Below are 25726 nucleotides of genomic sequence, written 5' to 3'. Positions count from 1 at the left end.
CAATTGTTTTTCTATGTATATGTGCTACACCAGTGGTTCTCCACCATCCATTGTCCAAAACAATATTCAAAGCCCACTACATGTTGGCTTATTTACTTATTTAAATAATTTTTTGCAGAGTCCCCCGGTTGAGAACCACGGTGCTAGATGGACGTATTTGACCTCGCTGTTTCTTCAGTGTCTCGCGCAGAAGCACCAGGTTTTTTGGATGCCATGTTAACTTAAAAAGAAACGCGTCACGAGACACCTGCGTTCTGTTATTTTCATTGTGCTGCATCTAGCTTTTATAATGCCCTTATTTGCATTTGAAGGTTTGGTGGAAAAAAATGACATGTCAATTGAGAGTGATCAAACCAGAGGTTTAATCAAAGGAGAAATCAAACCAGATTTGATTAGTGGTTTAGTTGGTGACTCTAGGCCTGTCAACATTCATATCCGCATGCTGGTCTTCAGCTATGTTGCTCAAATAAAAATGTTGGACCTTTATTGAGTCTGATTAGGTGATCTACAGTTCGTCCGGATTTGCAAAGGCATTGTTAGCAACTCCAGAAACTTTCTTATGCTCAGGGCTTTCGGTGTACTTCTCAAATTTTGAAGAATATCACTGCAATTGGAAGGCGTTTAATGCAATGTTTCAAATCCAGATTTGTTGCAGGCTGCAGCTGGCAAATGTCCACTTACCGCATGTGGTACATGAGCATCCTTTAAAAGCAAGACAGTCCAGAATTCAGCCAAGCCAGCTCAGGGAAAACAGTTGTGATGGACAAGGCACTTGAAGTGAGGTTTTGGCAGGCAAGATATCTGTTATGGTAAGATTGAAGATAGTGGTTCCACCCATTAAAATTAGAGCGGCCCATTACAGCAGCTGTCACAAGATAGATCAACTTTGGCTGGGGTTTGTTGGACACAACACACAATAAAATTGATACATAACGAAACTTATTCTCCTGCATGAAACAAGGCCTGACAAACAGTGGTAGACTGGAAGTGAGCCCTTATTTGCAGTGTTTGTTTAGATGGAGATGTATACGCTTGTCAGGCAGGACAAGCTGACTTACATGACCTGTTTACCGGTGAATGGCAGCAGTGCAGCTCTGTGAAGCAGGAGTTCATTTTCCTTGCTGTGTTTGTCCACACATTCATCAGGGGTACAGTACAATGGGAATTATGTCACGCTGATGGAATCCTGTCTGGCGGTGGGGTGCCGAATCAGGGCTGTAGTGGGAGTCACTCTCTGTCTCTCACCCTCTTTCTACTTCTGTACTTCTATAGTCACAGTATAATGTTTTTACCCTGTCTTTCTCAGTCACTGTCATGGGCTGTGAGTTCATTTCTACCTCTCCATATCTCCTATAGCATAGTGGTTAATGGCTGGTAACTAAAATGTTGCAGATTTCAGATTCCACAAGCAAGGGACTTGCTAGAATAGTTTACCCAAAAATAATAATTTTCTCATAATTCACTCACCCTTTTGTGAACACATGCAATGATATTTTCAAGGATGTAAGATGTGTTTAAACAATGCAATGCAAGTCAATGGGGGCTGTACACACACTCTGCACATGTGTCAAGCACAAGGATTCAAGCTTCTCTCATTAACTTGCCAATGCAGATGTTAAAATTTGTAGAGAATGAGGAGTTTGAGACAACATAAGGGAAAGTAAATGATGATAGAATTATTATTTTATTTAAATTCTGTCATCATTTACTCACTCTCATGCTGTTCCAAATTAATTTAACTTTCGTTCTTCCATGGAATTCAACAGGAGATTTTAGGCAGTAGGATAGTTTCCACACACCCGGCCCCTAATCAGGCTAATCAAGCCTCAGAGAGGGATAAAGGCTGACTGGAGACTGCAATGGGGCAGAGAGAGAGATTTACGGACAGCTGTCTGACACGTGTGTGTTTGTCTTTTTGTTTAAGTTTCTTATTAAAATATTATCGTCAAGCCGGTTCTCGCCTCCTCCTTGCCCATATTAATCCCTTTACACTCATCTGCAGACCCCCCTGACAAAAAGTTATCAAAATAATTTAGATATGTAAAAGCTTTCCAAAGATAATAATGATATAATTCCTTCAGTTAAATAAGATTTGAGTAATTGATCAATATATACTCAATGCAAACTCCAAACGTAACCAAACTTGGGACACATAGTCAACAGGACGTTTCGAAGATGTCAGCAAAGTTTTGTACAATTCCACCCCTAGGCTTCTCTACAAAAAAAAAAAACTGTGATAACTTTGCAGCCATTTGAGCAATAATGTTAAAATTAAATATGGATCTTCTTTGGTTCAAATACTAACATATTCTTAAAAAATCGTTTTGACAAATTAACAAAAATGGCTGCCAGCGGCCAGTCAAACCTCAGCACGTAATAACTTGAACTGTGGTAATAACTTGAACTGTGAATGGCTAATGGTCCTGAATCTTATTATACACAAGGCGGGTCTCTACAGGAAGCTGTATATTAAATTATGTAAGAATCGGCCACATGGTGGTGCTATAATAAGCTAATTTTCATTTTTGTTAATTACTTCGGAACTGTATAGGCTAGAATATATATTTTTTGTTTTTTACAAATCCATAGTTCCTTTAAAGAATATGATCACATGGATTTTTATTTTCACATGAAATCTTTTCTACCATTTAGATTTTTTGGAAAAACCTACTTTTTTTAACTCGTCCTAGGCCGGTTGTCCTATTTGCACAAAACTTGGTATATATTATCTGCAGACCCTCTTGACAAAAATGTATCAAAATTATTTTGATATGTCAAATCGTTTTAAAGATATATGCGAATATGTTTTTGGGTGTGGCCTGTAATTACTAATTGGCTTGTATCTTGTAAGCAAAAAATTCTAACTTATCAAATCTTTCTGATAACATTCTGAGGAAACATGCCAATTTTCATAAATTTGGCAGAGCTATAACATAAAGAATAGCTATTTTTAATATTTAAACTGTAATAATGCTGTTATTGTACATAAATAGGCTGTTGTACTTTTTGTCCACCAGGGAGAGCCACACGACAAGAAGTGTCTTCAATGAGTACTAACAGTTAATTCTGAAATATTTTGCCATTCAGCCACTACTTGTAAATAAGACAAATAAATTATAAAATTTCTCCTTTGGAAGAATAGCTTCTGTTTGTCAGTTGCTCTGGATAAAAGCATCTGCTTAATGAAGAAATGCAATTGCGGGGTTCGCACAAGGGCCTTAAAGTGCTTGAGTTTAGCTTTTCGAAATTTAAGGTCTGGAAAACCTGGAATGTCGGCTTGTTTTGTGGAAAAGTGCTAGAAATTAAAAATGGAATGCGTATACGAATTGTACAAATTATAAAAAGTAATTAAAGTTTATAATGATATTTGTAATATTCCCCACAGGCAGGACACAAACCGCCATTTATTGGAAGGGCTGTGTGACTCACAGTACAGCTGCCTTCTAGCTTGAATTAGTGTTAACAGTGGTGTCCCCCTCCCCCACCCTTTTACAACTATGGCTGTGTCTCGTTTGGAAGGCTACATGCTAGGTAGGTCGCATCCTTTGAAGGCTGCAGTATACGGAGTGTCCTCCTTTAAACAAGCCTCGTGAGATGATCTTTGTAGAACAAATGGAAACATAACATAACGTGCTTGCTATGAGAGCACAGCACTCTTTAACAAGCGCGAGCACTTCAAGTGAGAAGGGAACAAAGTCTCTTTGGAAGCGAATGTATAAGGTAAGTTTTAGAATAGTTATAAAGATGTAAAGAGAAAAGAAAATAGATTTTACAGGTGTACTTTTAGTCTAATACTTTATTTTAACAATATATGAATATAATAATACATATTACATACTCTGCACCCATCAACTGGTACTTCAACTTGGGATTAACATTACTTGCATTTCAACATCATATTTACGGGCAATTTGGCATCATTTTTTTTGACATTTACGTTGAGGCAAAGAATTGTGGGTTGTGAGTGCCCACGTAGGTTACACCTCATGCATCCTCTAAATTCCCTAGAAAGAAGGTCGCATTCGAAGGCTGCATTCAAAGTGTCCTAATCGCTTTCTGAAATGAGACGACGTATGCGGCCGACAAATGCGACCTCTGGAAGACGCAGCCTTCCAAATGAGACACAAACAGACTCCTCACATCTCATTTCTACATCTCTTGATGATCATCATGGAAAGTACTTAGCCACGCCCTAGCAACCATTTAGATCACACTAGAAACCAGACCCCATTGACTTCCATTTAAAAAGGCTGAGAGTGATATCTTTGGATTAGAATGTCTTAGAGAAATGACAGTTGGCTTGTTTTACTTGGGTGTGCAATCAGACTTCAGGTATTGTCATGGAAACTACTTAGCCATGCCCTAGCAACCTTTTAGAGCACCCTAGCCACCAAACCCCATTTCCTCTATTCAAAAAGGCTGAGAGTTATGTCTTTGGATCAGAATGTCCTAGAGAAATGACAGTTGGCTTGTTTTACCTGGGTGAGCATTTGGACTTCAGGTATCATCATGGAAACAACTTAGCCACGCCCGAGCAACCATTTACAGCTCCCTAGCAACCAAACCCCATTGACTTCCATTCAAAATGTCTGAGAGTGATATCTTTCGATCAGAATATCCTAGAGAAATGACAGTTGGCTTGTTTTACCTGGGTGAGCATTTGGACTTCAGGTATCATCATGGAAACAACTTAGCCACGCCCTAGCAACCATTTAGAGCTCCCTAGCAACCAAACCCCATTGACTTCCATTCAAAATGGCTGAGAGTGATATCTTTCGATCAGAATATCCTAGAGAAATAACAGTTGGCTTGTTTTACCTGGATGAGCATTTGGACTTCAGGTATCATCATGGAAACAACTTAGCCACGCCCTAGCAACCATTTAGAGCTCCCTAGCAACCAAACCCCATTGACTTCCATTCAAAATGGCTGAGAGTGATATCTTTCGATCAGAATATGCTAGAGAAATGACAGTTGGCTTGTTTTACAAGCGTGAGCAATCATTCTTCAAATATCATCATGGAAACTACTTAGCCATGCCCTAGCAACCATTTGGAGCACTCTAGCAACCAAGCCCCATTTTCTTCCATTCAAAATGTTTGGATGGGGATCTCAGGATCAGAATGTCATAGAGACTTCTGGTTTCATTGCATGGACTCAGGGTAGCAAGGAGCCTTTTGAGTATCACCTTGGTAACTGCCTAGCAACCAGATGGTGTTACCCTAGCAACCAAGTAACAAATCACATATCTCTGCACAAGAACATAATAGAGACTTACGGCTTTGTTAATTTGACTCAGAGTAGCAAAGAGCCTTTTAAGTGTCACCATGGTAACTGCCTAGCAACCAGATGTGGTTACCCTAGCAACTTTGTAACAAATCACTTATTTTTCCACCAGAACATCGTAGACACTTCTGGTTTCTTTCATTTGACTCAGAGTAGCAAGGAGCCTTTTGAGTATCACTTTGGTAACTGCCTAGCAACCAAGAAACAAATCACATATCTCTGCTCCGGAACAACGTAGAGACTTCTGGTTTCATTCATTTGACTCAGGATAGCAAGGAGCCTTTTGAGTATACCTTGGTAACTGCTTAGCAACCAGATGGGATTACCCTAGCAACAAAATAACAAATCACATATCTCTGCACCAGAATATTATAGAGACTTCCGGCTTCATTCATTTGACTCAGGATAGCATGGAGCCTTTTGAGTATCACCTTGGTAACTTCCTAGCAACCAGATGGGATTACTCTAGCAACCAAATAACAAATCACATATCTCTGCACCAGAACATTATAGAGACTTCCGGCTTCATTCATTTGACTCAGGGTAGCATGGAGCCTTTTGAATATCACCTTGGTAACTGCCTAGCAACCAGATAGGGTTACCCTATCAACCAAGTAACAAATATCATATCTCTGCACCAGAAGATCGTAGCGACTTCTGGTTTGGTTAATTTGTCTCAGGGTAGCAAGGCGCCTTTTCAGTATCACCTTGATAACTGTCTAGCAACCAGGCAGGGTTATCCTAGCAACCAAGTAACAAAACACATATCTCTGCACCAGAACATGATAAATTATTCCAGCTTTGTTAATTTATATAGCAAGGAGCCTTTTGAGTATCACCTTGAAACTGCCTAGCAGCCAGATGAGGTTACCCTAGCAAAAGAGTAGCAAATCTCTGCACCAGAACATCGTAGAGACTTTCTGTTTCATTAATTTGTCTCAGGGTAGTAAGGAGCCTTTTTATTATCACTTTGGTAACTGCCTAACAACCAGATGAGGTTACCTAGCAACAGAGTAGCAAATCAGAATTTTCCCCAATTTTCAACAAATTTAGTTTAGGCAGGATCTATTCCATCAATTTGTATTATTTTTATTATTATAACTCTCCTCTCCCACTGCACACTGGCAACATTACATATTTAGGTATCAACATTTCCCCCAGGCTGTCAGAGTTGTTTAACCTCAATTATACCCCTCTTCTAAAAAAGATAGAAGATGATTTTAAATGATGGACTAATCTTCCACTCTCACTCATTGGTCGCAAATTACCACAAATTAACTATCTTTTCTCAATGCTTCCAAGAACACCTACAGATAAATGGTTTAAATCACTGGACTCATTAACCTCTCAGTTTTACTGGAAAAAAAGACACCTAAAATATCTCTAGCAAAACTACAAAAGACAAAATCACAAAGTGGCCTAGTTGCGCCAAACTTTCAAAATGACTTTTTAGTTAACCAGCTCCAATATTTAGTGAAATGGATTCATAAAAACAATTTTAATAACTCATGGATAGAATTAGAAGAAATCAGTACATAAATTCCACAGTTGGAGACCTTGCCTTCCTACCGATCTCAATAAAAAAATGAACCACTTTAAAAATATTACAATCGCTTCAACTCTGACAGCCTGGTAGAAAGTAAACAGAATTAATAAATCACCACTAACTCCATGTAGATACACCCCAATCTGGCACAATCCTGATTTTCAACTATGCAATATTCCTGTCCACTTCCCATCATGGCAGCACAAAGGAATCACTCATCTCCATCATTTATTCCAAAATAACAATTAATATAATTTAATACACTTGTCCAGAAATACAGTCTAGGGAGAGGACAGTTTCTCCAGTATCAACAAATAAAATCCATAATTAAATCAAAGATTAATATAACCAATAATCCATTACACACTTCTCAGTTAATGGAAGAAATAATGAAAATCCCTAATTTCAAAAAGTAATCTCCAATCTCTATAAACTAATATCAAATACTGAAGTAACTCTACCAATAATCAAATGGGAAAATTATTTAGCGCTCTCCTCCAACAACGAACTCTCACCCCCCAAAGAAAGTTTAAAATGGGTTTAAGCGACACAGACACCTGCTCACAATGCACCTTGGGTAGCACTGATGATTACTTACATGCCACATGGACTCATCAACCAGTTTATTCCTATTGGAAAGCAGTGACTGATAAACTTTCCATTATCATGGGCTGCAGAATCCCTCCATCGTCATCACTTTGTTTACTCTGTAACACCATAGAAGTCGATAATCTTCCAACCAAATATAAAAACCCATTCCTCATCTCTCTAACTATCGCCAAGAAAATAATTCTGTTAAACTGGAAATCCAAAAAATCTATAGATATCAATCATTGGATCAATCTTCTTACAGAATACATCACATTAGAAAAAATAACATTCACCCACAAGAAGAATATATTTACTTTTAATGACATCTGGAACCCATTTTTAATTTAGTTGAATCAAACACCTGGAACCGAACCCACACACTCTCCCAATCATATATTTACAAACCAATAAAAAAAATAAGGGGAAAGGATAAAAATATTTAAGAAATATTTATAGATTTGTGGTTTTATCCTTATATATACAAATGTGAGCAGTGTATGGTATCAACATGTATATGCATAGATATATGTGCATGTGCATGTACATGTTGATATTATATATTGTTCATATTATTATTATTATTATTTATAGCACTATCATCATTAATACCATCTCTATTATTACCACTATGATCGTTAATACTATTTCATTACCATCAATATTATTATAACTATAGTCAGCATTATCATCAATGTCATTGTATAAAGATATATCATTTTGTCAATAATTTAGTTGATTTAATACATATTTTCTAATTACTATGACTGTATTATCATATCATAATTATATTTATAACCTATTAATATATAACAATGTTTATTTCGTATTTTTATTACAAACACATATCTATATAACTACAGACTTACACCCCCCCCTTTTTATTTGTATTTATTATTATTTATATTTATTTATTGATATATTTTTAAATAAACCTTTTTCTTTTCTTCAGTACATACTGAATAGAGATGCACACACACACACACACACACACACACACAAACAATAATTTTATTGACTAGTGTAAAATTTCATAAAGCTGAGATGATATTATTGTTAGCACTACTACTACTGCTATTATTGTTTTTATTATTATTACTGCTACCACTACTACTACTATTATTGTTATTATTATTATTATTACTAGTATTATACTACTACTACAACTACTATTATTATTATAACTGATTGTTCCATATCTATCTAAGTTTAAATCTATATCTTTCTTTTTATCTCTCTCCACAACATCACCAGAAAAAATGTAATTAATAATAATGATTACTATTATATGACATTGAATGAACATATTCCTTAAACTTATCACAATACATGTAGACACTACTATATCTATACACCTATAATTAAGTTGGTTTTTATTGGTTTTTATGTATATATATATATATATATATATATATATATATATATATATATATATATATATATATATATATATATGTACTGGTCCCTTACTTGTATAAGCTGCCATGTCTTGTTAATTTGTGTTTTGTTAAAAAAAAAGGAAGTGTATTATTTGCCATCCCCTGGATCATTTCTGTCAATTCTGATTATTTTGGTTATTTCTTCACATGTGCTTGGACCCCGATGATTGCCACGTGCGGCTATATTTATAATTATTTGTATTACTTATTTGTTGTTTAAGCAGCTACATCTGTTTTGATATACAGCAAATGTAATACACTGAGGGGAGGTGAGGTGGGTGGAGCAGGGCCGGCCCAAGCCTTTATGGGGCCCTAAGCAGAATTTGATTTGGGGGCCCCTCGGTGCCGCCAATATGATTGAATATTGTCAATGCTTGATTATTCGCACACTATAAATCTAACAGACCCCTTATCAATTGTATTAGTTGTAGCTGTGTTGCTTACAACATACTGATGTCTGCCTGGCATAATTTTACCCTTCTACTGTTTTAAATGTAACAGTAGCACACCTATATTTACCCAATCCTGTTGATCCTCTCTTACCAGTTTTGTGTACTTCCTAGAGAACAAATTGCAGCAGAAGCTGTAGACAGTATCATTTCTTTTTGAATAAGTGAGCAGCTCCACTTACATTTTTTCCCCATTAATTAACTTTCTGTAGGTGTAGTGGAAGCTTCGGCCATCAGGTTTTTCAGGGAATGTGAAGTTTTCCTTTATAGGCAGTGGCACTCTGCTTACCAGATCAGTCCTTTCTGAGTCTGACAGGATAGATGACAACATCAGTGGATGCACGTGCTGGGAAGTGCTCCTCGCATGCAGAGGATGGACCTGATGAAAGATGAAAATAATAATAAAAGCTAGCCATGTTAGATGTCATATTAGAAGGTAATGCAACTGTCTGTCAAAAACAAAGGCATAGTTTATCCATATAAATATAATGATCTGGGTTTGTTGAAAAATCATCATCAGCTGTAGCACTGGAACTTGGGGCAGGTGGCGTTGGTTGTGCCCCACATCCAAAATATTTCAACAGTGCTCCTAGGGAAGTTTCATAAGAGTACATATTTGACAGAGTATTTGACAAAATATGTTATTTTCTCAACACAAATTATTATACACAGCAGCAAGCCATCTGTACTCCTAAAACAACAACTCTTAATCTATAACTAGCTAATTGAGGCATAATGATATTGTAATATAATAGCAAAGACCCCAAAATGGTAGACTAATGTAAATAATGTTAAGTTATCAGTACAAAGTTTATGGAACAGAAGCTTATTTTTATTACAAAAATATATACCCAGGAAAATTATTTTTACACAGAAGACAAAAACTTTAATCTAAAACTTGCTAAGTAATATGTTGTACTAATAATATATTAAGATGTCAAGGCAGCCGCTTAGTTCGCTTATGCCTTGGGCCGGCTCTGGGGTGGAGGATAGGTGGGATATCATTTGATTTTGTATCTGAATTTCCTTGTGGTAAAGACAATAAAAATATTGATAATAGGTGGGGGCCGTGCAAGTAGTTAATCCTCCTCTCTGTTTGTAAACCCATCATGATTCTCTTTCTCTACAGGAGCATTTTTGGAGTTTGGATAAAGTTGAAACGAAACTGCCTCCTAAGATTACTATTCAGATCTGGGACAATGACAAGTTCTCCTTTGATGATTTCCTTGGTAAGAACATATAAGATGAAAATCCTAACCCAGCATTCGGCCCTTCTGCCAGATTACCCCTCAACTCTCTTCCTCAGCTTTTCCAGCCTCAGCAAATTCAGCCATGTTAACCTTGCACAACACCACAAAGCTGTTTTTCAAACCTATTTTTCAGCCTTGACTTGACAGAAGAAAACATTCTGTGGGACAGGACCACACTGATAGGACCATGTGTGTGTTTTATTGTCATTAACCTATATATGAGTCTATGCAGTATGTAAATGTGAGCTTGGGGAGCTGGTTTCAAAAATGTAAACCTCTTTAGCCTGTACCCTTCACATTGTGAGGTTACCCCACACAGTGATGTGTAGCATGACCGTTGGCATAAATGCACTTAACAACCTTAACGCAGATATATCATTGAGACCACACGAGTCCTCTAAAATTTCTTTAATTTTTTATCTACCTAATTTCCAACATGTCAGCACAACTGGAAGAAAAATAAGTTATGACCTTATGATCCTAACTCCTTTAAGGCCTCTATAACACACTGATCTACAGTATGTAGATTTTGTTAAATAATTAGCATCCGGCCACAATGTGAAAACCTCAGAAAATAACAGGCTGCAGAAGTCTGAAGTTCGGCTACTTTTTGAGTGAAATTAAATTATAGGAAAAATAGATTGTGTGTGCTTAATTTATTTTGCCTCTTCACTCTCCCTCTCTCTCTTTCTTTCAAAGGTTGTTTGGAGATGGATCTTAACCATATGCTGAGTCCAGCAAAATCTCCAGAAAAATGTGGGCTAGAGATGCTCTCTCAGACCCAAGACAGGCTAGTTTCACTGTTTGAGCAGAAGACGGTTAAAGGCTGGTGGCCGTGCGTGTGTGAAAGACAAGGCGAGAAGGTCCTTGCAGTAAGTAGCAGTTACACACAAACACACATGCTCTTAAAGGAATAGTTCACCCAAAAATTAGTATTCTGTCATAATTTACTCACCTTGAGTTGAGTATATTGAATATACTTTGTCCTGTAAGTGAAATTTGTTTTGGATGCATACACCACAGCCAGAACACACACAAAATTTGAACATACTCACAAATATTAAATAGCAACAATATCCTAATACATTTATTATATAAAAACACTAAAACCATGAAAATGTAAGTCTCAAGTAGTCTTATTTAAAAGTCTGATTGATGTAGGCACAAAATATTTCCTAAAACAATTCAACATACTAATTGGGATTAGGTTAAGGGATCGTTCAAAACCCAAATTATTTTTTTTTCTGTTAACACAAAAAGAGGAATTTTGAAGGATGTCCCATTCACAGATTTCAGTACAATAGCAGTTGAAAATAACTCACTTTAAATATTAGAAAAGGACCCAAAAGTGTCATAAAAGTAGTCTATGTTACTTGTGCCAAACTCTCATCGAAGCTCGTTCACGTGGTCATGTGTTCAAAAGAGAAATTGCATAGTTCATGTGAGAACTTGCTTGTTTTTGTTTTCGCGAGGTTTAATTGTGAAATGTGGTGGAAGTCAATATTTTCACTGTAAGACAACTTACAATAACTTGTAAAATACATTTCAGGTTGTTTCTCACCAAAACCTATTCCTTCAGAAGACTTGGAATATGATGCACTTGTCACATGGTATACATTTATGATACTTTTGAATGCTTTTTTTAAGCTTTAAAATGAGTCTCTATAAACTGCTATTGTATTGAAATCATTAAAATATTCCTTTAAACCAGCTGCCCAGTTACCAACTCAATAACAGTAGGTGAAATATTTACTACTATTGATGAAATCTCAATGCTTTCACTTGTGTGGCTGTCATACTCATTGCTCAGGAATGGAAGAGGGGTACTGTATTAAATGACTGCCTCTTACTGATTCCCAGTTAGGGATTGCAATGCCTCATTTTGCTTCCATTTTGCTTTTGCGAGGAAGAGGTGTGATGAAAAGTTTGGATCAAACCATATTTGTTTAAATTACGTACAATATGGATTCATTGTTATTTGCTCTTTTTGTATAGATAAATAACAATTACCATTACAGCTCAACAAGAATGAAATAAAAGACCCAGTTTACACATGGTATTAAGAAGCGTTTCAGGTGATCTGATCACTTGTGGTCAGCCCTAAATACAAGTCTAAACAGGATTTAAAATGTTTTGTGATCGGATCACAAAAAACACATACAGATTTGGTGAAAAATGCATTGAAATGTAAATGCTAATCCATCCTGTACGCGTCCCGGACAGCAGCAAAGTGCCAACTGTCAATCAAACGCTGCGCTACAACAAGAGTTTAAACGTTGCCAGTTACGAGCAGTTTAAAAAACAAAACAAAAAAACATCCAATCATAAAAATATATATATATATATACATGTATATAAAAAAAACATATATATATATATATATATATATATATATATATATATATATATATATATATATATATATATATATACATATACAAGCACAAAAACTTCACAGGTCTTCTTCAGTTTGTCTAATATCAATATGCAGAGAGACAAATGAGAAGCCCGAATATCTAAAGCACCTCTTAATACATGTAATCCACTAAAATAACGAAGAATTCTGCTTGAAATGTTGCGTTTGTGCTTAGATTAAATTTCAACAGCATGCTGTACTTTCATGTTTTCTCTGTCTTTATTGCTTTTTGCGTTTTATTATCATGCAGTAAGTTGTGAAATGAAAAGGGATAGTTAATGAAAATGCTCTCATCATTTGCCATCCCAGGTGTATATGACTTCCTTTCTTTAGCAGAACACATTTGAAGAAAAAAAGAAAAATATCTCACCTCAGTAGGTCAATGCAAGTGGATGGTAACAAGATATTGGATGCTCCAAAAAGGAAAGACAATCAGCATTAACATTATCCATACGACTCCAGTGGTTAAATACATTTTTTATAAAGTGATATGATCACGTTTGGTGTGAAAAAGATCAATATTTAAGTACTTTTTAACTATAAATTATCGCTTCTGATAAGCACCAGTATGCCTGTTCACGAGAGGACTGAGGTCACGCAGTCTCTCGTGTGACATATTGGTATTGTCATGTTAAAGCGAGAAGTGATACATGCGCGAAACACCCAGAAGAGCAGCAATGTTTACAACTAGGAGTAAGAGGAATGCTGTACAGACCAAATGATGCAAACAAAGTTAAGCAAAGATGTAAGAAGAATGAGATACACATTTTTGCACAGCCATATTTATTTGAACCTGAGTACTCTGACCAGGAGCACAGGGAGATGGAGGAGGCTGGTCCAATAGCAGCACAACTACAAGCCTCAGAGTGAAAGAGAGCTCAGGAGATGTGGTGGTGCACATGTAGGCAATGCCAAGCAATGCCAACAGAGGTAGAGCGTCCGTTGCAACGAATGGAACATTTCCATGCCATCACTGGAAAGACCACGTAAACTCAGCCGTCTCGTGAACGCACATACTGCTGCTTAACGGACGACATGATTCATAATGAAAAAGTATATTTTTCGCACCAAAAGCGAATGTGTTTTAACCCTATCCCTTTAACCGACCAGGTGTAAACAGCGATGTGTCTCGCCTGACCACATGTGATTGTATCACCAGAGACGCATCTCAATACCAGGTGTATACCGGGTCTAAGTGAAACACTCTTTATGTTTAAATTACGTAATTATTGATTTGTATGTGTGTGCTAGTGACGGCCTGAGCTTTTCAGAATTGAGGAAGCACATTGTTTTTGGTATTTGCAAAGTTACTCCCAAAAGCTGCTCAAACTACTACTCATACAGTAATCAATTCTTAACACAATTTCTTAACAAAAATAATTAACTAATTCATAAACTGCAACAAAATCTTAATAAATATGTAACACCAGACTTCATATAAGAAGGGGCTTCCATGTGGGACACCAATAAAATGTTTGAAAGCCATTGATTTGAATGGTACAGAAATCTGCCATAGACTCAAATTGAAGTATGTGTGTGTGTGTGTGTGAGAGCGAGAGAGTCGAGTCAAGTCAAGTCAAGTCAAGTGGTTTTTATTGTCGTTTCAACCATATACAGTTAGTACAGTACACAGCAAAACGAGACAACGTTCCTCCAGGACCATGGTAAAAACAACAAAGGACCAACACAGGACCACATGAGACAACACAACGAAATAAAATACCTATATAAAATACCTATATATACCTATATAAAGTGCACGTGCAAACATGTGAGAGAGAGAGAGAGAGAGAGAGAGAGCTGTCATGATGGTTTTGAATAGTTTGTAGTAATCACACAGAACAGAATAAAACTGTTATAATGTGTCTCTCTTCTTGTTACCTAGGGGAAAGTGGAAATGTCCCTTGAAATCACCACTGAGCAGGAGCAGGATGAGAGGCCAGCAGGGCTCGGCAGGGATGAGCCCAACATGAATCCCCATCTAGAGGACCCACAGTAAGTTCAGCCGATCCAATTGCAGGCATTTCTCTCACCAAACAACCAAAAATTCTCCAGTAATAGCACTCTATTGCTTATTAGAACAAGGTGGGAATTAGATAATTTAAGGTAGTCAATTGGCCGAAAATCAGTTGTCTTATTTCTCTCTCTCTCTCTCTCTCTCTCTCTAGGCGTCCTGAGACCTCATTCCTATGGTTTTCATCTCCGTATAAGACATTTAGATTCATTGTGTGGAGAAGGTTTAAGTGGCTTATTCTGGGCCTCTTTATTCTCTTTTTCATTATACTCTTCCTTGGAGTCTTTCTCTATGCCTTCCCTGTAAGTATGTGTGTGTGTGTCTATTGCATGAGTTCATGGTAGTAATTGCACTGATAAAAGAAGAGGATTAAAGTGTAAATGGGTTTCTTTGACCGTGATGTGTTCAGAAATGTGGCATGCATTATTCAGTATTGCAGATGGGTTAAAAACAAACACACGCATACACACATTGGCATGCAAAAGCACATATGTGCATACATACACACATGATACTCAAATGATAGACTGAGAGATGGAAATATCCTTGAATGGATGCAGAATAGAATAACACTTTACAATAATTTTTTATTAGTTAAAAAAATAGTTGACATGAACTAACAATTAACAACACTTTTATACAACATTTATTAATCTTGGTTATGTTAAATAAACCAAAGATTTTTTTTTACATTAAAAGTTGTATATATCACTGTTACATTAGTTAATGCAATATGATCTAACATGAACAATTGACCAAAATTAATAAATGCTGCAAAAACAATATTCAATGTTAGTTCATACATAATTTATTGTAAAAGTTACCAGATCACGAGTATTAAAGTACAATAAAAGATTTAATTAAGTTCTATAGCACATACAGCATTAGTCAAATGCATGTGCTATGTAAAGCTCTATATTATTATAATTTTTACAGAACTATGCTGCTATGAAGATGGTTGGGCCCTTCAGTGGAGCGGGAAAGGGAACACAGTGAGACGGGGAAATGGAGACCCCAGTACCAACTGAACAAAAACCCCATCCACACATCATGTGAAGCCTACTGGACTGATATATATAATATGCTGTATATGCAGAGCCATCTATGGCCTAGCTCATGCATATTTACTTGTGGCTTATGAGCCAAGACAAAGCCAAAGATAGTCAAATGTTACGTGAAACATTGGTGTGTGTGCCTTTATGTGTGTGTTTGCTTATTATAGTACTATATGCATGATTGTTGCATCACAAATATGTGTTTGTACATATATTACATGCGCAGCTCCCTGCCCTGTATATGACCTGGCCCTGAACTCTCTCTGACTCTCACTAACACTTTCATCTATCTATCTGTTTGATCCTGTTTCATGTCTCCTGTAAAACTCTGCACTTTCTTCACAGCCAGATGCTCCTTTCTTCTTCCTTCACGCAGAGAGAGAGAGAGAGAGACAGAACCACCTCGCACCACCTCCCATCCATTCGTTCCTCTCCTTTCTTTCTCCTTTCAACAGTGTTGGCTCTTTAGGTTAAACCCTGGATTTGTACTGTTAGGCTGTATGGTCCGAGACAGGCTGGTTATTAGCTGAGCCCCTCTGTCAGCAGGCCCACCTCTCTGATTACTATCACACTATGTTATTTTGCCTTAGAGAAATCCTCACTAAATGGATTTGAGGTCAACTGTGGGTTGGCTGTGTGTGTGTGTGTGTGTGTGTGCGTGTTTTTGTGATTTACGAGGACAATTTTGTAAGTTACAAATTAGTAATTACAAGGGTATTATGCTATAAATGTGATTTATGAGGACATTTCTAGTGTCCCCATAATTCAAATCACTTAAAAATCATACTAAACAATGTTTTATTGAAAATGTAAAAATGCAGAAGGTTTTCTGTGAAACCTTTTCTGTTTCTGTTTGAAACATGTGTGTGTGTGTGTGTGTGTGTGTGTGTGTGTGTGTGTGTGTGTGTGTGTGTGTGTGTGTGTGTGTGTGGATAGTTGGATGTGAAAGACAACAAGAGATAAAAAGGTTGTTATTTGTGTAAATCATACGCTCACGCCAATGTGCCGTTTTGTATTTTACTCTGTAAAGGATGAAAATGAGCAGATGCATCTGGAAAATGGGGCAAGATGTCTAAACGTGCCTGTGAAAGTACTATTACATCAGAGGTGGGTAGAGTAGCCAAAAACTGTACTCAAGTAAAAGTACAATGTAAAATAGCTCAAGGATGGGCAAGGAGGAGGCGAGAACCGGCTTGTCAATATAAATGATAATTTAATGAAAACTTAAACCAAAACACATAAACAAACACACACGACGGACATGCCCATAATTCTCTCTCTCTCGAACCATCGTCACCGGCCGCCTTTATCCCTCAGCGCCTCATCAGGCCGATTGGGGACCGGGCAGCGATATTCTGATCGGCGCGCCCCTCCGCTCCACACTCCTCCCGGCGTTATCTCAGGCCGGGTGCCACCGGCATGACGTACACCCCCCATCCCTGGGGCGGGGTGTATCTTGCGTCCCGCGTGGTCATCCCGCCTTCCTCACCCTGGGAGGAGAGAGAAAAAAAACAAACAACAAAATAGGCGAGGGAAAAGGCCAACACGGTGCGAAAGGGAGAGAGAGAGAGAGAGAAAAAAACTCACTCACCGGTTCTCCGATGTACCGTCGCGTGGTCCTCGAACACTCCTCAACACTCAGGCGGGCGACAGCCGCTCCAACCCCGGGCAAACCGGTGACACCTTCGACCCCCAGCGGGCAGAGCAGCGCCTCCGCTTTTCTGGCGGCAAATGGGGACACTCCTCCGCCCCTGGCAGCGGCTCTACCGCTCGGGCGGTCGGAGAGATTATTCCCTCCTCCCTCGCGGACGGCGGTCTCCCTCGACCCCTCCGCGTCTCGGGAACGGCAGGGCACTCCTCCGCCCGGCAGCGGCTCCTCGCTCCAGGCAGTCGGGTTATCCAGTCCCCATTTGCCCCGCGGACGACGGCCGTTCCCGCATCCGGGCGGTCGGGCTACTCCGTCACCCGGAAGATGGCAGCGCGCTCCCCAGGGTGGGCGGCAGTGTCGAGGACTCTGCGACGGGCATCCCTCCTCCTTCCCGGTTTCGGCACCAATGTAAAATAGCTCAAGGATGGGCAAGGAGGAGGCGAGAACTGGCTTGTCAATATAAATGATAATTTAATGAAAACTTAAACCAAAACACATAAACAAACACACACGACGGACATGCCCATAATTCTCTCTCTCTCGAACCATCGTCACCGGCCGCCTTTATCCCTCGCGCGCCTCATCAGGCCGATTGGGGACCGGGCGCGCGATATTCTGATCGGCCGCGCCCCCCCTCCGCTCCACATACAATTACTTCAAAAAATAATTACTCAAGTAGAATTAAATGTACTAACATAAATGATTACTTGAGTAAGAGTAAGAAAGTATCCAATTAAAAGAGTACTCAAGTCATCTCAAATCACAAATGACATGATGGACTATATTCCATTACATAATACACATTGAACATGTACTAGATAATTATTATTATTAATGGAAATTTTGTCATCATTCACCATCATGTTGTTCCAAACTCATATGACTTTCTTTCTTCCATGCAACACAATAAGGAGATATTAGATAAAATGTTTGCTCACTATTTACTTCTAGTGAATTTTTTTTTCTCCATTTTTTGAAAGTGAATGGTGAGCGAGACTGTTAGTCCCTAACATTCTGTCTAACATATTTTGTGTTCCACATAATACAAAGCCTCACACTGGTTTGGAACAACATGAGGGTAGAGAAATGATGACAATGGTTAATTTCCCACAATCTACCATGGGGAAGACGTACAAGCTGGGAGTTTACTGCTTCCTTCACTCCTGCGATGTTTAATTCAATGCTGAATGTAGGAAATTACTTTTTGACAAATCATAACTTGATTAAATTAACATAATAACATATAGAGAGACAAAACGTACTGATACATTTTAAAATTTATTTTACCCTACTCTAAAAGTACATTTCCCCCCAAAAGTTACTCAAGTAAATGTAGAGTGTTACTACCCACCTCTGCATTACATGGTAAAATACACAAATTGCCAGTTTTCTCTTTGCTACCAGGTCATGTGCTCCTCTCCTACCTAGTTCATTGAAAGTAAACTTGGGAAAAGGTGGATCAGGGATATTATAAAGTGACAGTTAGTTAAACTGGATTCTCAATAGTTAGCATCATACTATCTTCTCTCTGAACAATAGAAGTCAAGAGATCTAGGTTTAACCCATCCAATTTCCATGTTCTTTAAAAAATTACAGTAGAAGTAGAGAAGAAGGGCTTTGAACTTTCCATAAAGGTGACTGATCTGACAATGAAGGGGCAGCATTCCTATGTTGAAAAAAAAAATAGGTATGAGTTTTGTTAATATTATGTTCAGTAATATTTTCTGCACATCTTTGCATGGATCCACCATATCGCTAACTTATCATCATTGATCACTGAAATAAGGGTGTCAACAACTTCCAGAATCTCTTGTCAAATCTTTTGTATGTATGATGTATTAAATTAGCGCAATTAAATTAAATGATCACAGAAAAAAAGTCTTCTCTGGCAATGCTGATCATCTGTGAAAAGTTTATTTTTATAGATTAACAAAGGTTCTCAATATGGCAATCAAGACTGGTAATTTCTGTGTGAATGAACATATTCTTTAACATAGCAATGAACTATGAATGATCTTTTGGAAGTCTTTACTGTAATTCTGCATTGTTTGATCTATTTGCCTTACAGCTTCTGCTATTATTTCAAATGAATTCACTGTGTTAAATCTGTATCTACTCATGAGCACTGTATAATGTGATATGGACAAATATAAACCTATATATTCCATTCTTAAATGTATTTATTTATTAATCTTTTGTGTCTAAACATTTTAGCCAGAAATCTGTTCTGAAATTCTTCTTTTTTTGACGAATTGAATACATTCTAAAGCTATGATGCTTCAGTAAACCCTAGCTCGTGCACACAAGTGTCTAGTTCATTTTCAATGAGAGGCATGTGGAAAGTGGCAAATCGCAGGCGGTGCGTGTAACAGTGCCTGTACACCCAAAATCCTCTTCACAGGCTCTGCAAGTGGCAGCTGTGTCAGACTTATAGAAATGCTAATTTACAGCCAATCATACTAAAGTTTACTGAGCTCATTTTATACTGCTGAAAACATGGAATATTATGTTATGAAAGTTACCGAGTTATGTGTATCTCACAAAGATATATATATATATATATATATATGTGTGTGTTACGAATGGAGGCAGCGAAGCAGACGAGGAGATGCGGATCCAATCGCAGTTCAACTTTATTAAGTAAACAAGTAAGAAAAAACACAAAGGAAAACCCTCAATGGGGAAATAAACATAAAACTAGAAAACACAGGCAGGGAACACACACCAGGCTAACAACATTCAACAAACGACAAGGAGTGAACAAAAAGCAGGGCTTAAATACACAGTGCGTGATGACAGAATGAGACACAGGTGAAAACAATGAACAAAATGGCAGTGATGATGGCAGGTGGATTCTGGGAAGTGTAGTTCTAAACAATGACAAGTGAGACAGTGGAGCTAAACAAGGGACAAAAGTGAAAACTATGGAATGCAAAGGTGACAAAAATGGCAGACAGAGGGCAACAGTGAAACAAGACAAGGAATTCCTAACATATATATAAGAAAAAAGCCAGGGCTTGTGAGTGCACGAGTTGGTTTGCCAGGTAAAAATAAAGTGCAAAATGTCTTAGTATTAATAATAATGAATCATCTTACTCAGTTCAAATGAAATGATAAACAATAACAAATTATTGTGTTTTGTAAAATCCTATGCAATATATGCGTCAGGTTCTTTTGTGAGCAGATCAAAGACATCTAACTAATAACTACGATTAATTGATTAACTGATTTGTTTTCACAACTATATGAACTATAAACAGTTAAAGAAACAAAGTGAGCCCAGTTTAAAATCTATTTGGTCCAATTGCATCTGAAATAAATAACAGTGTCATCAGGGTACTTCTACATGAGGTGAGGTAAAATAGGTGCAGAATTTTTCAGACATTGCAAGTTGTATTACAAATGAAATTATAACCATGGCAACATCTGCCCCTGAAACCATGACACAAGTACTGCCATGACTGAACAAAACACTTGCACTATGAGCGAATGCAGCAGAGGCACAACACTTTTACAGCTTTCCATGTCCTGTGTATAACAGCCTTTCGACAGCTCTGGTTCCAACCTCACCTGCTGGCACTTCATATAAAATTACTTTAAAATAAAAGCAGAAAAATAACTATGTGAATCGTGATCCTGTTATTGTAAGAAAGAAAAGACTTAGAGAAAGAGAAAAAACTAAATTAATAGGCAGTCCAATAAAGACCTCTTGCACATTAGAAAACATTAGGGCCTTATAGGACCTAGACCACCTTATGTGCATATTTAACCTTTTAAAGCCAAGCCACAATACACTGGTCAGAGTATTTGACTTGAGAGCCAATTAGAATCACTCCAGTGCCTAACCAGGGATAAATGGAGCCAAAGGTTACTTTAACAAAAACAGCAACATGTTCTTCCATTCTTACAGTACTAGCTGTTCTGTGAGTGAGTGATATTACAAAAAAATCTATTTTTGATACTACAATATGCCAATTACATTATTGTTACATTGCTAATTCAATGTAATAACCTTACTTTTCTTTTTGCATGGGGTTTTCTTAACTGGGTCTTAACTGTGTAAGGGAGGAAATGTTAAATGTTATAATGCTGTAAATCTGGCAATGTAAATCTTACACTCTCTCACTCATTGTAGCCTGGTTACAAGATAAATTGTTATATTATAGTACCCAGTGCACAATGGAAGAGTATGGGGCCAATTTTTAGAGGGTCTAAATGTAGAAAACAGAAGCTTACAATTTTTAAAAGCACTTACATGAATTCTTCTGTAAAAACTCATGCATTATATGAGCTGTAAAGTTGTTTAAATCATCGTTTTCATGGCGTTTTAGGGGTTTGCAGCTTACATTGTCTTGTTTTCATGACACAGAAGTTGTAAAATTAGATGTAACTTTACACAGCACAGTTAATCAGCAATTTTATCACACTTAAATCTTGTTAACATGCATGATTATGGCTATATTTGTGAAACAGTGAGTATTTTGCCATTTATGTATTGTCCCCATTCACTTCCATTGTAAGTGCCTCACTGTAACCCAGACTTTTTTTTTCTTTTAAGAAAAGGAGAAAGAGGGACAAATCGACACTGATATATATTTTAGTCAACATTACGCCACAAATGCTGTAGAATTAGCTTAGCTTGTATTGAACACAGAATTAAGCTTGAGATATTAGAATTGTCTGTTAACCCATAGTTTTAAGATTTACTTTCTGAGATAAAAGTATTTTAATTAAAATAAATATTCTGTAACAGTGGATGTTCAAAGTGAGGCATTTACATTACACAACATACTGTAACCAAACAGCAGATTTAAATTGAAATATTCTTGTGCACTCGCTGATTCACTCAACAGTACAGTAACAGAAGTGACTCCTACTTGTAGTTCTAAAAGTCATCAGAAAATCAGGTCAGCACACTCTGGCATACTAGTGCATAAGCACAAAAATGTGTATGTATGCATGCTTTTTACTAGGTGTACGTATAAAATAAGTTTTCACATCAGTTTCTGTCCTGAAACAGATTCGTTGTTCAATTTGAACAGAATTAAATGCATATAATTTAGAATCCAATCTGATAATACCAGTGTTTTATAGTTAACGAAAACTAAAATAAAAACTAACTAAAACCATATTCATTAACAAAAATAAAAACTGAAATTAAAAAAAAAATAAAACTAAACTAAAATTATTTTTCTTAACTCCAAAATGAACTAAAAAAAATAAAATAAATTTTCAGTTTTAGTTTAGTTTTAGTTTTGGGCAAAGTAGAACACTTCAGGAAATTTAATATTTCTTGTCACTTTTAATTATGATCCAAACACACATAAACTGACATTATACCTTTGAAGAAAGCTTAGGATGTCTTCTACCTTAGTCAAAAGCAAAAATGAAGAATATCTTAATACTGAGGAGTAGAACCTTTGAAGACCCTCTTTTGACCAAATCCCAGAGGTAAAATTATTCTCTAAAACATATTTACAAAGAATTTAGAATTCTTTTTTTATATTTTCTAACACTTTACATTATAAATCATTATGTAACATTTTCAAACATTACACTTCAAATTTCTGTTATTTTCTTTACTATTTCTTTTCCCACCAGTGGTCATGAAATGAGCTCTGCCACATATACCAATGTAAAAATCGTCCATTTAAAACCTCAAAAAGGGATTTTGTCCAAAAATGACTATTATCTTTTTATTTGCTCACCTTCGTGCCACCCCAGATGTGTTTGACTTTCTTTCTTTTGCTGAACACAAGCAAAGATATTATAGAAATATCTCAGCTCTGCAGGTCCATACAACACAAGTATTGTGTTGTAAAAAGCTTTGAAGCTCTAAAAAGCACATAAAAGTAACAAAGTAATCCTTAAATGGTTTAGTTCATGTCTTATAAAGAAATCTAATCAGGTTTGCGTGAGAACAGACCAAAATGTAACTCCTTTTTCACTATAAATCTTGCAATTGTAGTCTACAGGAAAGATTTCCAATGAGACTGCTGATGTCAAGATTTACAGTAAAAAGGATGCTGTTTTTATGTGCTTTTTGGAGCTTCGAGATTTTGTACCATGATGACTTGCATTGTATGGAAGTACTGAGCTGAGGTATTCTCTAAAAATCTTAATTTGTGTTCAACAGAAGAAAAGTCATACATATCTGGGGTTGCATAGGGGTGAGTAAATTATGAGAAAATGTTTCATTTTTGTGTGAACTATTCCTTTACTTGTTTACTTCCCAAAGATTAGTTAAGAAATTATTCATAATCATCTAAGGAAATTCATATGGATACAATGGGGATCAAGTTTAAATGTCCTTTGTTACTTTACCTATTTTCACCTATGTTACACAATTTGCAACATTTACAATACAAATTAAACACGATAATACAAATAGATAGAGGTAACAACAAGACTGCCCTGAGAAATGTAATGATGTTAGACATTTTTAAATGATACTAGTAAATACTTCTACTGCAGCCATGAAAATACTACAACGAAGAAATAAAAAAAAAAACTAACTAAACTAAAACTGAGAAAACTAAAACTAACAGACAAACTGAGAAAACTAATGGAAACTAAAACTAATTTGGAATGTGTTAGGGTTGTATGTGTTTTGTTCCATGCCATGTTTGTTGTTGTCTGCCACGTGTCTTGTTTTCACTGGTTTATTGTCTAGTTACCTTGTTATCACTTCTGTCTTGTCATTGGTTATCGTATTGTTTCTCCCATGTCCATGTATTTAAGCCTCATGTTTGTCATTGTCCATTGTCAGGTGTTGTTTGTGTAACATCATGTTATTGTTCATGCCAAGTTCATATTCAAGTCATTTTAAGTCAAGTTCATGTTTATGTTTTGTTCAAGTCAAGTTTGGTCAAGTTCATGTTTTTGTTTTGTTGACGTTTGTAGTTATGGTTTTTTGGATATCACGTTTGTAAATAAAACTGCACTTGGATTCATCACACATCATCGTCTCTCCGACTACGTTACATAATGACAGATTGAAATAAAATAGAAACAAAAACTAAATTCAAAATGATAATAACACTAGATCATACATGGATTTCATAAATGAGGCCCCAACCCTGCAGTTGATGTACTGTACAATTGCTTTAAACTGTCTCATTGGCACATCAGACTTCAGTGAACCGGAGTAGGACATGTTTTCTATATGCTAGGGGAAAAAACATACTTTTTGTACATAGAAAAGATCAAACTGTATTTTTCAATATGTAAAAATGTACCCAGTCTTGTACAGTGGTGGACAGTAACGAAGTAAATGTAATTCGTTACTGTACTTAAGTAGCTTTTTTGCATATCTGTACTTTACTGAAGTATTTAAATTTGGGGAGACTTTTACTTTAACTCCACTACATTTCAAAGTCAAATATCTTACTTTTTACTCTACTACATTTTCAAAATCAGTCGTTCCTTTTTATTTATGAGTGGATAAAAACGTAACTGGTCAAACGAGCCACCAATCACAGTACAGCGCACGTGCTTTGTTTTGAACTTGCCTTGGCAGCATCTACTAAGCGCGAACCAGGGGTGCGTTTCCCAAAAGCATCGTTAGCCAACTATGGTCGCAAGTTCCGTCATTATCATCATAGTTCAACGAGTCGGTGTTTCCCAAAACCATCCTTCTAACGAACATTCGCAAACAGCATCGCAGAGTTGTGTGGTTGGAACGACAGCTCTCGACCTGTGGTTAGAAGCAGAGTTTCTTGTTATTATAACATGTGGGCTTAATAAATTATTATCTTGAGCCAAATAAGCAAGATGACATTCAGTACAATCAGTATCTTTTATTTAGAAGACATACAAATGTCCTTTATGTCTTTTAGTTTGTCAATAGATTTAAAGCACCGTTTTTGAAGAGTGCGCATGTGTGAACGTGCTCTAGTGCGTAAGAACGAGCCTATGATTGAATCTGGAAATAAATCAAATAACTGAGAAAAATATGAGATAGTCCTCAGATGACATGTCCGTAATTTTTAGCAAAACATCTAGCATTAATTCGATCACAAACAGATTCATTAAA

General features: G+C 36.8%; 1 protein-coding gene across 2 annotated transcripts in view; it reads left to right on the top strand.

The window, feature by feature from the left end:
* LOC127656262 (dysferlin-like) overlaps positions 1-17347 on the top strand; it is a 122670-nt gene extending 105323 nt beyond the window's left edge. For both annotated transcript variants that reach the window (XM_052144501.1, XM_052144510.1), the window contains 5 exons: positions 10438-10537; positions 11258-11430; positions 14860-14969; positions 15143-15290; positions 15925-17347. In XM_052144501.1, the coding sequence (XP_052000461.1) occupies positions 10438-10537; positions 11258-11430; positions 14860-14969; positions 15143-15290; positions 15925-15984 (591 nt within the window). In that variant the 3' untranslated portion in view covers positions 15985-17347. The remainder of the gene's footprint in view (positions 1-10437; positions 10538-11257; positions 11431-14859; positions 14970-15142; positions 15291-15924) is intronic.
* The last annotated feature ends 8379 nt before the right edge of the window (positions 17348-25726 follow it).

This window comes from Xyrauchen texanus, chromosome 2 (assembly GCF_025860055.1).
Source record: "Xyrauchen texanus isolate HMW12.3.18 chromosome 2, RBS_HiC_50CHRs, whole genome shotgun sequence".
Classification (NCBI taxonomy): Eukaryota; Metazoa; Chordata; class Actinopteri; order Cypriniformes; family Catostomidae; genus Xyrauchen; species Xyrauchen texanus.
This window is presented reverse-complemented; position numbering and strand designations above follow the sequence as displayed.